General features: G+C 40.5%; 1 protein-coding gene across 8 annotated transcripts in view; it reads right to left on the bottom strand.

Annotated features, from left to right (window-relative positions):
- Window positions 1–15,379, bottom strand: part of herc2 (HECT and RLD domain containing E3 ubiquitin protein ligase 2) — a 255,191-nt gene extending 239,812 nt beyond the window's left edge. For all 8 annotated transcript variants that reach the window (XM_041199292.1, XM_041199293.1, XM_041199297.1 and 5 more), the window contains exon 1: window positions 14,966–15,379. In XM_041199292.1, coding sequence (XP_041055226.1) covers window positions 14,966–15,037 — 72 coding nt within the window. In that variant the 5' untranslated portion in view covers window positions 15,038–15,379. The remainder of the gene's footprint in view (window positions 1–14,965) is intronic.
- Window positions 15,380–16,560: the final 1,181 nt, after the last annotated feature.

Below are 16,560 nucleotides of genomic sequence, written 5' to 3'. Positions count from 1 at the left end.
TGATATTTATACTACTCATTACCACTGTTAGAAACTTAGATTTTTCAAATCTAACAGTTCAAAATCAATTTTTGAAAATCCAGCTTAATTATGTCAACACTCCACTGCTAACTTAGTTTCCTTGTCAATATATCTGCAAGCCATAACCTTGTCTCAGATTTTGCAGCAAAAAGTATGCCATTGGCAGTCACAGTTGTTGGACTACAACTTCCAGCGTCCACACACATGCAGTTAAACAAAGCTGCTATCCAAATTGCCCTGCTCTTCCAGAAGCTTTACTATAACAGTATCGCATCCAGTGATTTGGCATTTAAACACAGAACAAAATGATGTTGCCACTGTCATGTGATAGATAAATAGTAAATGTCAAGAGTTATCTATTCCCGTATGAATACATTTTTTTAAATCAGCTGTTTAAATTACTGTTAAACAACCTCTCTTTCATTGAAAATTAGCTTTTGCAAGTGTGGAGTTTCATTTCACATCTTATATAAAGACATTTAAAAATATTTAAAACGCAAATAACATTTTCTTTCTTTTTATTTAGTCTCTTTCCGAATACCATTTTTCCTCACTTCTTTAAGCCTTTTTCTGTACATGTTTTGGCATTAACTATTCTGCCCTACACCTCCTGGTTCAGACTCTGCATATATCATTCAAAATTCTTCAATCTGATTTCTTATGCAGATACACAATTGCTTATCTTGTTTACACAGGTCCTAGATCCTATGTGGAGGGCACTATGCCGGAATGACTTTCTGATCACAAGTTCCAGTGCAAAATCCCATAAAAAGACCTTGGAAGTATAAGCATAAGAAAAGCAGAGGCCATTAATTCACCATTGACTGCAAAATCCAGCTCCTCACTTTTCTCCCTTAAATAATATACACAGACACCAAAATCTCTTTACTTCTCCTTACACCTTGCATCTCATTACTAAACGAGTTCCAATTTGTCCAAAACCTAAAGTGGATTTTTTCCCACTCGGTCTATCTATGTCCATTTGTAACTTCCTGCTTTCTCCCCACGGTGTCAGCTACAAAATTGGAGATACAAGTCTCTACTCCTTAACTCATGTCATTGATATGGGGAGAAGCTGAGATTCCAATGAATGTGTTTAAGATAGAAGCCCAATCTGGATCACAAAGGACTTTCACTGTAACATCTGGAGATATGAGCAGATATAAGGCAGTGAAAGCACTCTTCCATAAAAGAGCGGGTTATATAAGCAGCAATGTTTTCTCTAATCTTCTATCTCTTGGCAACAAATCAAAAATAACCGCCTACTAAATAGACAAAAAACTATTTTATTCTATTTCTCATTCCAGTCATCCAAGTAACCTGTAACTTCACAGTTGTACTGCACTGTTCACATTAGTGTATTTCATCAATGATACTGCTGTATCAAGACACATCACACAACAAAGCCAATTTTACAGTTTAATGTCACCAGTGAAACCACCTCAACTCTCAGCTTTAGTACCAGAGATACAAGTTCAAAAGTTTGAAAGAAATTAAAGCATCTGACAACATCGTCTTCAAAACTCTAATGATGAAAGAGCCGACTGTTGCCCAAGTCTCTTGCAGGTTACTGGACCGAACTCAATTTAGGTCACTTCCCACTCCTCAGTTTGTTGGTTGGCAACAAGTTACTGTGTTGCAAAACAGATATCATCTGCTGAAGCTAAGAAACTAGCACCATAATCCTGCAGCAAATACCAACAAAAATATTCATAAGTCACAAGCTTCATATTACCTCCATCGGTTGGAATTAAACCCGTGTGCTTGAATTCAAACAACAAGGATACCTAAGCTACAGGCATTAAAAACAAAACATGGGTTGAAGCTACACAAAATACATGCTACTGAGGCGCATATGCCAAAGGTCCGAGATTCAAATAAGTAAACTGACCTATGGGGAGTCACTGGAGCACCGCAATTGGCTAAGGGAGGAGGAAAAGCCAAGGTTTCTGCTCTTTCTTGATATTTACATTTTTTGGGAATGCCTTTGAGATACAGAGTGTTTGGGTTCTTACAGAGCATTTACAGAGGCAAAATCACTGAGATCCTCTTAGTTCCTGTAGATCCAATTTCATAAACATCTCTCCAATTCTACAGCTAACAACCCCAAACAAGACCACAGTTGAATATTACACAATTGTTTTAAAAAAGTGTCTCCTGTTAATTTCACCCTTAGCCACCTCCAATGTGAGGCCACCACAGAACACTGCCCACTCATCCCAGCATTCCCACAGGAACGTTCCCTTCACAGCATCCTGGTCCACTCCTGCATCACCTGCAACATCCCCTCTCCTTCCCATGCAAGGGCAGGAAGTGCAATATCTGCCTTTTTTTTAAAACTTTATCCCTTCCCATCATTCAAGACCCCTAACATTCCTTGCAGCTGAAACATCGGTGATTTATTGGTAACTCTTTCAATTTAGTACACTGATCACATTGGGGAGAAGAAACAGATTGGGTGATCTCTTTGCAGAACACCTCCATTCAGTTCATAAGCACGACTGTGAGCTTCCCGTCATTTGCCATTTTTGATTGTCCATCTCACTCTGACCTCGGCCTCAAACTGTTCCAATCAAACTCAAATGAACAGCACCTCATCTTTTGATTCCACTTTATAGCCTTCCAGGCAATCTCAAGTTCAACAATTTCAGCTCATAACCACAACTCCCATTTATTCAGACAGGTGTCATCTCTGCCCTGCATTAAATCACTCTTGCGTCCCTCTCTATCTCAGACCTTCGCTTTGGTTCTTTCCTCCCCTCTCCACTTCTACTCCAGTACTCATTTAAAATCTGTTACACCTATAACATTTTCCAGTTCTGACAAAAGCTCACAGGCCTGAAATGTCAACTTTGTTTCTCTCTCCACAGATACTGCTGCCTTGCCTTGTGTAAGCTGTGGTGCACTCTTGCCTTTGAAGCAGAAGGCTATGGGGTTCAAGTCCCATTCCAGAGGCTTGAGCACAAAACCTAGGCTGACACTCCAGTATAGAACTGTCGGACCTACCTTCTTTTGGGTGAGATGCTGAACAGTGGCCCTGTCTGCTCTCTCCCATAGTTTCAAAATATCCCACAGCACTAATTTAAAGAGTGGCATGGAGTTATCCCCAGTGTCCTGGCCAATGTTTATCCCTGAATAAACATCACAACAATAGATGAGAAAGGGGTGAAATGTAAGCTGGCTTAAGGTGTGTGTGTGTGTGTGTGGGGCGGGTGGTTTGGGTGGGGGGAGAGAAGTGGAGGGGGTTGGTGTGGTTGTAGGGACAAACAAGCAGTGATGTCCCTACAACCACACCAACCCTCTCCACTTCTCTCCACCCCCCCCCCCCCCCCCACCCGACACACCTTAAACCAGCTTATTTTTCACCCCTTTCTTGGATTCACTCAAGTTCTGTCGAAGGGTCATGAGGACTCGAAACGTCAACTCTTTTCTTCTCTGCCGATGCTGCCAGACCTGCTGAGTTTTTCCAGGTAATTCTGTTTTTGTTTTAGATTTCCAGCATCCACAGTTTTTTTGTTTTTTTACAACAATAGATGACCTGGTTGTTATCACCTTATTGTTTGTGGATGCTTTTGTGTGCAAAGTGGCTGCCACATATTGTACATCACATCAGTAGCTCCACTTTAAAGTCTTTCATTGGCTCTAAAGTGCTTTGGGATGTCCCAAGGGTGTGAAAGGTGCTACATAAATGCAACATTTCTTTGCTTGCATAGTATTTCCAGCATTTTCAATTTATATGTCATTAATTTAGTTTATTTGTCTAATTGGACTGAACATATCCAAAATCACAACCTAAACTTTGTAAATTGCGCACTTTTTTATTTGATATACAGTTTCTATTATTTCTGCTATATCTGAAAAGTATGCCATTTAGGAAGCTGCTAAACTTAACAGAACCATGGAAATACAGTCTCAGCTCCATAAAAAGTTGTGGGTAGCTATTATCTCAATGAAAGTTGCAATTAAAACTGAAATGGTCCATGGAACATCCTCATCAGTACTAAAATCTGACTAGGAAATGTTGCCGGGGGAAAAAAAACAGCTGAATCTTATTAAAACAATTCTGTCACCATAAATACACAGGAAAAAGTCTTAACTACTTTGTGACAAATCCAATTAACTATAAGAATGGCAAACTCTCTATTATTTAAGTGGAAAATAACATTAATGGTATTTTTATTGCTTTTAAATCCAACAAAATAAATCAAACTTACCTTTGCATTTGCAGTGACAGACATTGTCACTATTATCGCAGCTTACGATAGTGGTGTTTAAGAGGCAGCTTGACAAATACATGAATAGGATGGGAATAGAGGGATACGGACCCCGGAAGTGCAAAATGTTTTAGTTGACGGGCAATATGATCGGCGCAGGCTTGGAGGGCCGAAGGGCCTGTTTCCTGTGCTGTACTTTTCTTTGTTCTTTGTTCTTGTTACTGTGTCAAGGAAGCTACAGGAGGAAAGCAGCCTCTTGACCTGGTGTGAGTTAATTACTGAGAAATGTACAAGAAACAGAAGCATAGCACCAAAAAATGGCAAAGTTTAACATGTCCTGGAAGTCAGAAATACCCAATAACAGGAGCATTTGCAACTATCTTCAGCCAGAAGTACCGAGTGAATGATCCATCTCGGCCTCCTTGTGAGATCCCCAGCATCACAGATGCCAGTCTTAGTCAATCTGATTCACTCAGTGTGGTGACAAAAAATAGCTGAAGGCATTGGATACTGCAAAGGCTACGGGCCCTGAAATTCCCAGCATCAGCACTAAAGACTTGTGCTCCAGATATAGCCACACCCCAAGCCAAGCTGTTCTAGTACAATTGTAAGACTGGTATTGACCTGACAAATGTGAAAAATTTCCCAGGTATGTCCTATCCACAAAAAAGGAGGACAAATCCAATCTGGCCCCATCAGCCTCTTCTCAATCATCAAAGTGATGGAAGATGTCATCGGCAATGCTACAAAGTGACACTTGCTTAGCGATAATCTGCTCACTGACACTCAGTTTGGGTTCCGCCAGAGCCACTCAGCTCCTGACTTCATTACAGACTTGGTCCAAACATGGACAAAAGAGCTGAACGCCAGAGGCGAATGAGAGTGACTACCCTTCATATCAAGGCTGCATTTGACCGCATGTGGCATCAAAGAGCCCTAAGGAAGCTGAAGTCAATGGAAATCGGAGGAAAGCTCTCCACTCATTGGAGTCATACTTAGCACAAGGGAAGATGATTGTGGTTGCTGAAGGCCAATCATCTCAGTCCCAGGGCATCATTGCAAAAGTCCCACAGGGTAGTATCCTAGGCTCAGTCATCTTCTGCTTATTCATCAATGACCTTCCCTCCATCATAATGTCAGAACTAGGGATGATTGCTGATGATTGCACAATGTTCAGTACCATTCACAACTCCTCAGATACTGAATCAGTCCATGTGCAGCAAGACCTGGACAACATTCAGGCTTGGGCTCATGAGTAGCAAGTAACATTCGCGCCACACAAGTGCCAGGCAATGACCATCTCCAACAAGAGAGAATCCAATCTTCTCCACATGACATTCAATGGCACTACTATTGCTGAATCACAGACTAACAAAATCCTGGGGGTCACCATTAATCAGAAACTAAATTGGATCAGCCACATAAATACTGCGGCTACAACAGCAGGTCAGAGGCTGGGAATTCGGCAATGAGTAATTCATCTCCTGACTCCCCAAAGCCTCTCCGCCATCTACAAGTCAGGAGTGCGATCGACTACTCTCCATTTGCCCGGATGAGTGCAGCTCCAATAAAACTCAAGAAGCTCGACATCATCCAGGACAAAGCAGCTTACTTGATTGACACCCCATCCACCACCTTAAAACATTCAAATGGGCTGGTGCCCCTTTATCTCCCACCTCCTCACTGTCCAAGGCCCCAATACTCCTTTAAGGTGAAGCAGTGTTTCACTTGAACCTCCTTCGAGTTAGTCGACTGTACTTACTGCTCCCAATACAGTCTCCTCTGCATTGGGGAGACAAAATGTAGAGTGGGTGACTGCTTTGCAGAGCACCTTCGCTCAGTCTGCAAGCATGACCCAGACCTTTCTGTCACTTGCCATTTCAACACACCATCCTGCTCTCATGCCCGTTCTTAGCCTGCTGCAATGTTCCAATAAAAGTCCAGCGCAAACTGGAGGAACAGTACCTCATCTTCCGATTAGGACTTTACAATCTTCCGGACTTAACATTGAGTTCAACAACTTCAGACCAGGGACTCTCTCCTCCATCCTCACCCACTTTTTTTTTTAAAATCGAATTTTTGTTTATTAAATTTTTTTTAAATCCTTTTTCCGCAAACCCCCTCCCCCACAGGGCCATCTGTCACTTGTTTTTATGTTGTGCTTTCATAGAGCACTGACCCTTGTTCTGCTGTTAACACATTCTGCTACCTTACCTTTATGTCACTATCAGCAACTTTAATCTTTAACACGACCATTAATACTCCCTTTATCCTGTGTCCAGTCCATGACATCCTTGTCAAATTTCTTCACAGCTCCCACCTAACCCTGACCTTCCATTTGCTCCACTCTCTCTTAAACAGTATAAAATCCATTGCATTTCTACCTCTCTTTAGTTCTAAAGAAGTCATTCGGACTCAAAGCGTTAACTCTGTTTCTCTCCACAGGTGCTGAATTTTTCCAGCATTTTGTTTTTATTTAGGAAGACAGTTACAGAAGTAGTACAAGCCATAAAATATGAACATCACAAGGGAAAATATCAGCAACATGCCTTTTTGTCAAAATATCCTAGGTTCAATCAATAACTTCCCCATATGGAACAGAAGTCCCAGGCAGATAAAATGGGCTCGAAACAAATAAATCATATGGGATGGATAACAGTTATCCCAGAGTGCTGAAATAGACAAGGGAAGAGATATGAGAGGCATCAAGAATCATTAAGTGGACATTGGGAAGATATCACCAAATTGAAAATAGGCTAATACGGTTCCCATATTCAAAGAGGATGATCAAACAGACATGGGCAACCACAGACCCATTAGCTTACATTATTTTTTTTATATACACAGGATGAAACTAAGTGATTTGTAGAAATAAGCTTGAGGATCAACAATAGCCTAGTTAACAGCAGCCAACATGGATTCACAAAGGGAAAATCCTGCCTGACAAATCAATTGTATTGAGGAAATGACAAACCAAATGGACTGAGAGAAACATGATGATGGTAAGTGCACATGAACTTCCAAAAGGTTTTAGATTAAATTTAATAAATAGCGTGCTATTTTAAGCAACAGGGAATCAGAGTAAACCCTGGGAACGGATAAGGAAAAAAATCAGTACTCATTTTATTTTTTCAATCACATTGATGCAGAATGTTATTTTTATCAACTTCATCATTAACAGTACATAATACAGATCAATTGCAAGAAATCAGGAACTAGAAAGCTGGCCAATTTCCCCACACCAACCCAGAGGCACAGACAGTAATTGTTGCACCCTTCTGCTGGACCAACTGAGACCAGATAATTCAGCAGAACCGCAGGATCTAGCCTGAGATTTTTCTCATCTGCCTGACTGAGCTAATTTCTGAATAGAAATCACTGACCATTCAGGAGAGCAATTTGCACATTTAAAGATTGAAATTGCACTCCCTTCTCCATCACTTAATTGCCTATTGATTTGAACCAAACACTATAGAATGAGAGAGCAGGTATGACAGGGTTATCTCAAAAGTATGTAATCATATAATTTCATATTCATGTGACAATACAGTATAAATATTGAAAAAGTTGCTGCGCGAGTTAATGCAATCTACTCCAAAATACGGTTCCCCACCATTGGTGTTTGTGAGATTTGCCCACTGTTAAGGAGTGTACAGTAAAACTACTGCAGTATGTATGCAAAATTAAAAATCGTGGATTTTCTCCAGGTCTCCATCTTTATTGCTCCAGAGTCCCTTGCAGACTCAATTTGCTGCTACAGCACATCAGACTTATTCAATAAGACTCATGCATCTTTGTTATACAGCTGAATTAATTCACCAGAATTAAAATGAGCTGGTGGCAGCTTGTGAACATTATGAGAGGCGAAAGCTTTGTCATATGTCCCAAAATAACCAGCATGCCAAAAAACATTATAAGTGACATCTTTGTAATTGACTTCAATGACAATGACAAATGCTTTGCTCCATTTGCCTGACATAGGTGGCTGCCTGTAGCAAGCATAAAGTGGTGAGGACTGTATTCTCATTTATTCGTTACTCACATTATTTTTACACGGAATAGCTCATTTAAAAAGTTTATGAAGTAATGGCTGTATATGCCAAGCTGCTTTGAACAACTTTTAAAAATCAGATGCACCTCAATAAAATACAGAAAAACATATGGCAAAGTAGTGAAAGTGGGCCACCTCCAAACCACAAGCCCTGTCAATCCAGCCAATAAACCGTAAGTACTTTTTGTATGATCCTGTTGACATTTCTTACTCCTTGGTATTCCATTTGAATTTCATGGAGTTGGAAGCTTTGAAGGAGCTGTCCTTCCCACTACATCCTCTTTCAGGAAACATCCTAAATTAGAATCAGGTAGCATCAGTAAATTGAGATACACAAAAAACAAGTAATGGGTACATTGACATGAACTGCGAGATTTGGGTTATCCTGCCATCAGCAAAGTACCTTCAATTAGATTACTGCAGGTCATTAGGATTTTTTATTTTAGGGATGGGTCTGTGAGATCCAAAGAAATAAAAACTGCACAAGTATCTTCTTCAAGCTATGATCAAGATGTTTGCTGTTAACTTGGGCCTGATCCTCAGATGGGAAAAGTGATAAACAAAGACATCCTGTCTTCCTGCTTCTTGCTTCCCACCCATGCCAACCCTCTCCCCACAATTATACATCATAAATTAGTTGAAATGTTATAACATGCTAGATTATGATCTACAGAACAACAGCAAGGGCCAGACTACAACTGATTCAGAGGATGCTTGCAAATAAAGGGGGGAGGCAATAGCGTAGTGGTTTTGTTGCTGGACTAGTAATCCAGAGACCCAGGGTAATGCTCTGGGGGCCTGGGTTCGAACCCCACCATGCCAGATGGTGGAATTTGAATTCAATAAAAGATCTGGAATTAAAAGTCTAATGATGATCATGAAATCACTGTTGATTGTTGTAAGACACATCTGGTTCACTAATGTCCTTTACGGAAGGAAATCGGCTGTCCTTAGCTGGTCTGGCTATGACTACATGTGACTCCAGACCCACAGCAATGTCCCCTTAAATGCTTAAATACCCCCTGAACTAGGGATGGGTAATAAATGCTGGCCTAGCCAGCAAGACCATGAACAAATAAAAAAAAAAATGCATCTTCAAAACATCCCACCATGCTTTACAGGCAACACTTCTGCATTGTGATTTAGGGTGCAGAGTTTTGGATGTAGATTGGAAGAAGGAATGGTCATGTCTAGAGGTAACAAAGAAATAGATGAAATTGGATGTGGAAGCTAATCTAAGGACTTTGGTTTAAATAACTCTTCAAGGTTGTGGATGGTCTGGTTCACCTTCATTTAGCTGGTAGGGAAAGTGATGGAGTTGGTGGCCAGATGGAGGAAATTTCTGCTCGTCCAATACAAGTCAATATCGAACAAGCAGTGATAAATCAGAGTCAGTGAAAGGGTCGAAAGATGTGGCAGTGGGGTAGAGCTAGGTGTCATCACTGTCTATGTGGAATGAGACAATGCGTTTCCACACAACCTATTTGCACACAGCAAAATTCCACAAACAATTAGATGAATGACCAACTAACCAATTTGTTTCTGGCACTGGAGGATAAAAGTTGGACATAAGGCGAACCCCTCTGCTCCTTTCCAAATTGTTTTGTGGGATATCTTATATACAACTGAGCCTTCAAATGGGGGACTGAATTTAAGGCTTCAACCAAAAAAGCACCACCACCAATATAATACTCTCTCAGCATTGCACTAAATTGTGAAAATACATGGTCAAGCTTGAACCCATGGAATTCCGAAGAAGACATGTTGGACTTGGAGCATTAACTCTACTGCCAGACCTGCTGAGCTTTTCCAGAATTTTCTGTTTTTATTTTAACTCCACGGTCTTTTAATTCAGAAGCAACATGGCTAAGTGATCCAAAATGCAATAGCGTTTTTCATGGGCTTGTTTTACAAAGCATAGGACACTGGTTTCTGTACCTTTGCTGACTTTAAAAACTATTCTCAAGAAAAGCTGGATAGTTATTTAAGGGGCTAACTTTCAGCTACAGGCCTCAGGTAGACTTTGAGACTGAAATAAACCTATAAGTTTAATGCTAACACTTGTACACTAAAATTAGGTATTTTACAACTGCTCTGGATTGGAGCCAGGTCTCCAAGTTTACAGGCAAGATAACATGCCAGACTCACATTAACTGTCACAAAAATCTTTATCAGGGACTGCGGAGTGGTTAGATAAAATTTCTCCATTCCTTCTCATAAACTCAGTAGTCTCTTTTCAGATACGAACAGAAATTGGCCGAAGTTAAATATTTGTTTCTCTCTCTCAGCTATTTAGCTTCCTTTCACAACATACAAGTTGACAATTTAAGTGGCTGACAATGTGAAATGGGAAAGGTGAGCACACATAGAAAACAATTGAACTGGACTGGTTAAACTGTAGGCCTTACATGATTGCATTCGTTCAACAGGAGTTAAGGAGATAAAAAACATGCAGTGCTTGCTTAAGCTGCGATTGTTAAATAATTCAATTTTTGGAAGGGCATTATTTCACAATACCATAAAGTTCAGAATAGCCAGTACGTTCATTGCTGATTGAAGTCCCACATGATTCTCATGGCACTTTGTTGCCACCTAAAATAGATCAATCTTTGAGCAAATCAAAAATATGTTAAACTAAGCACAATTGTGCTGTGATGCAAACAAAGAAAGATATTTTTATTAGAAGTATCATATTCCCAACAAAGCCCTTCAAGATTTCCTTGCCACTTTGTATTACACCTCGCAAAATATTTAGATTCACAATAGACCAACATGGTACAGGTCATATCACATTGGGGGTCCATTCCTCTTGCTCCTTCCCACACACAATGAGTAACTCAACAGCAGTGGTCAACTTCAGGAATGTTATGTCCTGACAAGCTATCCAAGAGAAGATAGTCACCTGGGCAGCTCCGAACTTCAATGCTGCAGGCCAACCTCCCAACTGCACTTATCAGTGTGGGCATATGCAATCAATGAATCTTTGACATAAGAGTGTTGTGTGGTCCAGCACAGTTGATGAGCGATCCCACAGGATAGATTGGTAAACTTACAAGGTGTACATTTAAAAAATTAGACTGGTGAAATCCTAAAAATAGCTCGTGTTTGCATCAGTAACATACACATTTTAGTTAGAATCGAGAACCCATCATGGAAGCTTGTGGAGACAAAAATATTTTTAAAACAACAAAGATCTCATTTTTTTGAGATTGCCCAGCAGGAATTCACATCATCCACATTTTTAACATGCAATAGTTTTTACCTAAACATTTTTCACTAAGATACTTCAGAGGGAAAAATCACGTACTGTACTTTGTAGTTGAAAGATCATCATCTACTGTTTAAAAATAAATCTCTCGCCTTCAGATGACAAAGACACAGAGCAAAATGTACAGTTTAAACAAAGTAAAAAGATGGGTTCAGGAAACTAATACCAACAGGGGCCTGATCTCAGTTCAGTATATCAAATACTTTTCAAACGTATTGCTGTATTCCTAGTTACTATTAAAAATTTCTCAAACTGCAAGCTTTGACAAAGCAGATGCAATAACAAGAACAGGTCGCATAAAATTGACTTGTGTTGAGGGGAGCATTAAAGGACAAAAAAATTGTAGTGGGAAGCAACTGAGCAAGTCAAAGGATTTCCACAGCCAAAGTAATGGTTAACCCTATACTTAAGATGCTACGTACAATGGGCTGAGTCTCAGATGATGGTACTGTCTTAATTACAACATACAATACTAGCACAGAACAGCAAATAAATAAATAGAACACTTCAGTTTCCACTAAAATGTGTTCACTTCCCACAGAACATGGTTTTCATTCTTAACCTCAATACCATCAAATTTTAAAAGAAAACATTTTTAAATGTCTACAATAAGTTAGTTTGGAAGAGATATCTTATTTTTAAAAAATTCCACCTCGAGCTGACAACAAAATCTATGTTCTCAGTCTTTCTTTCTTACTTCGCGAATCAGTTAAGGAAAAAAAATCACATCACTACAGTTGAATCTGTTCCATCTCATTACAATCAGGTCAAAATATTATCAACATTCTTTTATGAACCTTACAAAGGATCAGCAAGCTTTACTTTTCAAGACCATTTATTTTGTTTTGCATCAGAGTGAAGCAACATAAACAGTTACTGTGCGATAGAGAAACTCTACTGACATTCTACAGAAAACATACATAAGTACTGAAGGCCTATTAATGGGTTCTGACAAAACTCAGTCCACTGTAACTAGATTGTAAACAGAGAGAGATCATTTGGAGCAAAAATCATCTGCTTAAAATTCATTTTTGTTTCTTTCAATAACAGCTGTTCCAATCAAAACAATAATCAAGTTAATGTTTTAAAATTCATCAATATCCATTTGAAACAGTTTACACCAGGTTTGTAAAGCCAAATTAACAAGGCACGACAGTATCATAAAGTAATTTCTCATTAAATTCTACAAATGGTCAGTCAAAATTCATTTGCTCGAATCTTTCTGAACCTCTGAAATGCATCAGCTAATATCCACACTGATTCCATTCCTCCCCATATAGCGTCACCGCCCAAAACATCACTCACCCTTGGATGAACATTCAGTCATCACCAGCATTATGTACTTCCACATCAATCTCACCACTGCGATGCTCATCCATACCCTATTCATTTCCAGGTTCATTTTCCCCAAGGATCTCAATCATCCACTGAAGTCCAGTCTACTTCAACTCATCGCCGAGCTCCATTTCCATTGTTATCCTTGAAACACACCGCCTATCATTGTTGTTCCACCACTCAATGACCTCATTTTGTTTTCGTTTTCTTGTTCACAAACTTGTTCAAACTTCCAAGCTTACTTCCTCCAGTCCACACCGCTCCATCTCCAACACCCCCATCCTCTGCAGTCATCATGATCCTGCACTCTGAAGCACTCTTCCTAAATCCCCCCAATTTTAATACAACTTCCCCCACCTTTAGAAGCTTTTTAAAAATTTACTCTTTGACTTGGCTTTCAGCCACCTCTCCTTACAATTCTCCCAACTCCTGCACTTCATCCAATCATCCTTTCTTGTGATGTTCTGCTATAGTAAAGCACCAAGACAGTGAGTGATGTAGAATAGAAACAATACAGAAAATCCCCAAATCACAATGGTTTTGGATTTTAAGTTCTTCCTGCATCATAGGACTATCTGGAGTGGTGGCAGGGACTCAAACAAGGGGACAGAGGTCTCAAGTGAGATACAAGAGCAGATCTCGAGTGAAATACAAGAGGTTAAGGACATGCAGCAGAAACCTTTTTTTCTTAAACACGTGTTGTAAGACTGTATGCATTACCACAATGAGTGATTGAAACAGAGTCTTTGTCAAAATTTAAGAATAGGTTAGATAGGAATAAGGTTAGAGCAATAAGAGGGATATGGCAACAAGGGGCAGGTATATGGAATTAGGATCAACAGCACGGCCTGGTTAGATCAAAACAACTTGCTTCCGTGTTGCAAATTCCAATATAATTTAGTGTGCATCATTCTGTCTTGCATACAGGATCTGCTCTCACTCCTCCGTACTCTAAATGCCAGAAGATAAATTAAAGCAGCAAGATTTTTGGAAGAGTTTGGCACATGGATAACAGAAAATAAACTCACGTTTCAATTATAATTCTCCTCCTTGCAAAACAGGGGATTATGCATTTCTATTATTGGCCTTTCCCCTATTGGTACAATTGCATTTGAAATTCAATATGTATTCAAAGAGCAAGTACACATCTATACCTTAATAATCCATAGCAAAGTAATTTGCAACACATACTACATCACTCCTCCATACTATGACTTTCAAATTTTTATTCACATCACAAATGTTTACTTCATCAACTGTTTACTTCTGTCATATTGACCATCAGATTCCTGCCTTTCCCCACACAGTAAGGGCCTCACCAACATAATACATTCTGAATATTAATCAATGCATGCAAATAATTCAACACAATAAATATGCCTTCAAGAAAGTCTTATAAAAAGGTTAACCTATTAATTATACTTCTACAAAAGATGTTTTCAAAAAAACCTGTTTGTCACCTTGCTGCCTCCATTTTATGGAGGCCTACTTAAAATTTCCTATAAAAGGAAACCATTATTTTGTTGATATTGATGTAATTCTTTAAATATCCTATGCTTGAGTGAAAGTACATACTGATCTTTTAAATACAGTATAATGTTTCAGTACTGGTAACCGTTTGCAGTGTATGGTGATACACACCTCAAAACAGGGGCAGACTGAACTTAGGACAATACAAGAGCCTTTCATAGGTGCACATATATTGTATTGTTTTTTCTAATTTATATTTACATCCTTTCAATCACAATTCGTATTTCCATCATTGAAGCTGACAGAAACAAGGTAGAGGAAAGGGGAGGGGAGGGGAGTAAGAGATTTGGGGACGAGGAGAAAAGGGCCATCCAAATCCATGGCTGCCTGTCTGCAGGAGAGACTAAAAATATGATCACGCTGATTTAATCTGCATCCCTCACCCACCCAACCAAATACAAACACATCAGCCCATTAGCCTTACTATCCTCATTTTACACCCCTAGCCCTGGGTGGGAGTTAGACATCATCACAGTTATATTAACCTAGATTACAGATTCCACCCACCACTTATCCTGGAAATAATTATCTATTTAATTTTAATACCTGCAAATCCGTCTTCAGCCACTTTGAGTCGAAACGAGCCTGTGCTGCCAGACAGAAACACTGGAAAGGCATCTTCTCACCTCAGGTCTTCCAGGAAATTCAATGGCAAGAAGGGGAGGAAGGAGCAGGCAAAGGAAACAGCCGCATTATATTAATTACAGGACCCGAGGAGACGAATCACTCCGGGTTCACCCTGTGTGCATCACTACCTGCACAGGCTCGGGCCTAACTCTGGTGGTGATTTAACAGGCGGCCCGTCTCCTCCCCCATACCGTTAAATCCTGCTTTCTTCCTCCCTCGGCTGCTTTTCTCTCTCTCTCTACGTCCGTATGTGTATGCGCCCTCACAACAGCCTTTGCTGCAGGAAGCAGAGCTCAACCAACCCTGTCGGCGACGGCCATTAGCAACGGCGCGGTGACGCTACCGAGAGTGACTGCCCTCCCAGCCAATCGGACCCGGTCCCGCTGTCGCCCTTTCAGCTAATCGGATTCGGCTTTAGGAGTGCGGGGTGGGGGGGGGGGGGGGGGGGTGGACTTCCCGTGCGCGCCTGTTTGATGGACGGCCGGCCGGCGGGAATGAGCGCTGGCTGCGTGTGGTGGTTTGTGGAGAGAACAGTCGAGTTTCATACTCTTCAACATATTGTTCGAAGTAAAGTCTGGAATTAAAAACAAAAAAACTGCGGATGCTGGAAATCCAAAACAAAAACAGAATTAACTGGAAAAACTCAGCAGGTCTGGCAGCATCGGCGGAGAAGAAAAGAGTTGACGTTTCGAGTCCTCATGACCCTTCGACAGAACTTGAGTTCGAGTCCAAGAAAGAGTTGAAATATAAGCCAATATATGGCCAATATATGGCTTATATTTCAACTCTTTCTTGGACTCGAACTCAAGTTCTGTCGAAGGGTCATGAGGACTCGAAACGTCAACTCTTTTCTTCTCCGCCGGTGCTGCCAGACCTGCTGAGTTTTTCCAGGTAATTCTGTTTTTGTTTTAAAGTCCGGAATTCCTGGTTTGGTTTCCTTATCCCTGGGTTGGACCGCACCTGGAGCCCTGTGGAACAACTCTGGGCACCAGATTTTAGGATTGGAGTGAGTGCAATGATACCTGGACTCCAAGGGTTAAATTATAAAGAGCAATTATTCAAACATGGGGTGGATTCCCTCGAATTTATAATGATTTGATTGAAGTTTAAGCTATTTGTGTGGCTGGGGGACAATCTCAGGATAAGGGGCTGAACATTTAGGACATGACAACACAAAATATAGGAGCAGGAATAGACCATTTGGCCTGTCCAGCCTGCTCCATTCAACATGATCATGGCTGATGTTGAGCTTCGATCCATTTTACCAGCCACTCCCCATATCCCTTAATTCCCTGAGACACCAAAAATCTGTCCCGGCCTTAAATGTATTTTTAACAATGGAGCATCCACAGCCCTCTGGGGTAGAGAGTTCCAAAGATTCACAACCTTAGAACCATAGAAAAGTTACAGCACAGAAGGAGGCCATTTGGCCCATCTTGTCCATGCCAGCCCAATGACACCCAGGTGCCCTTTCTAATCCAACCTTCCTGCACTTGGCCCGTAGCCCTGCAGCT

Source organism: Carcharodon carcharias, chromosome 11 (genome assembly GCF_017639515.1).
Source record: "Carcharodon carcharias isolate sCarCar2 chromosome 11, sCarCar2.pri, whole genome shotgun sequence".
Lineage (NCBI taxonomy): Eukaryota > Metazoa > Chordata > Chondrichthyes > Lamniformes > Lamnidae > Carcharodon > Carcharodon carcharias.
This window is presented reverse-complemented; position numbering and strand designations above follow the sequence as displayed.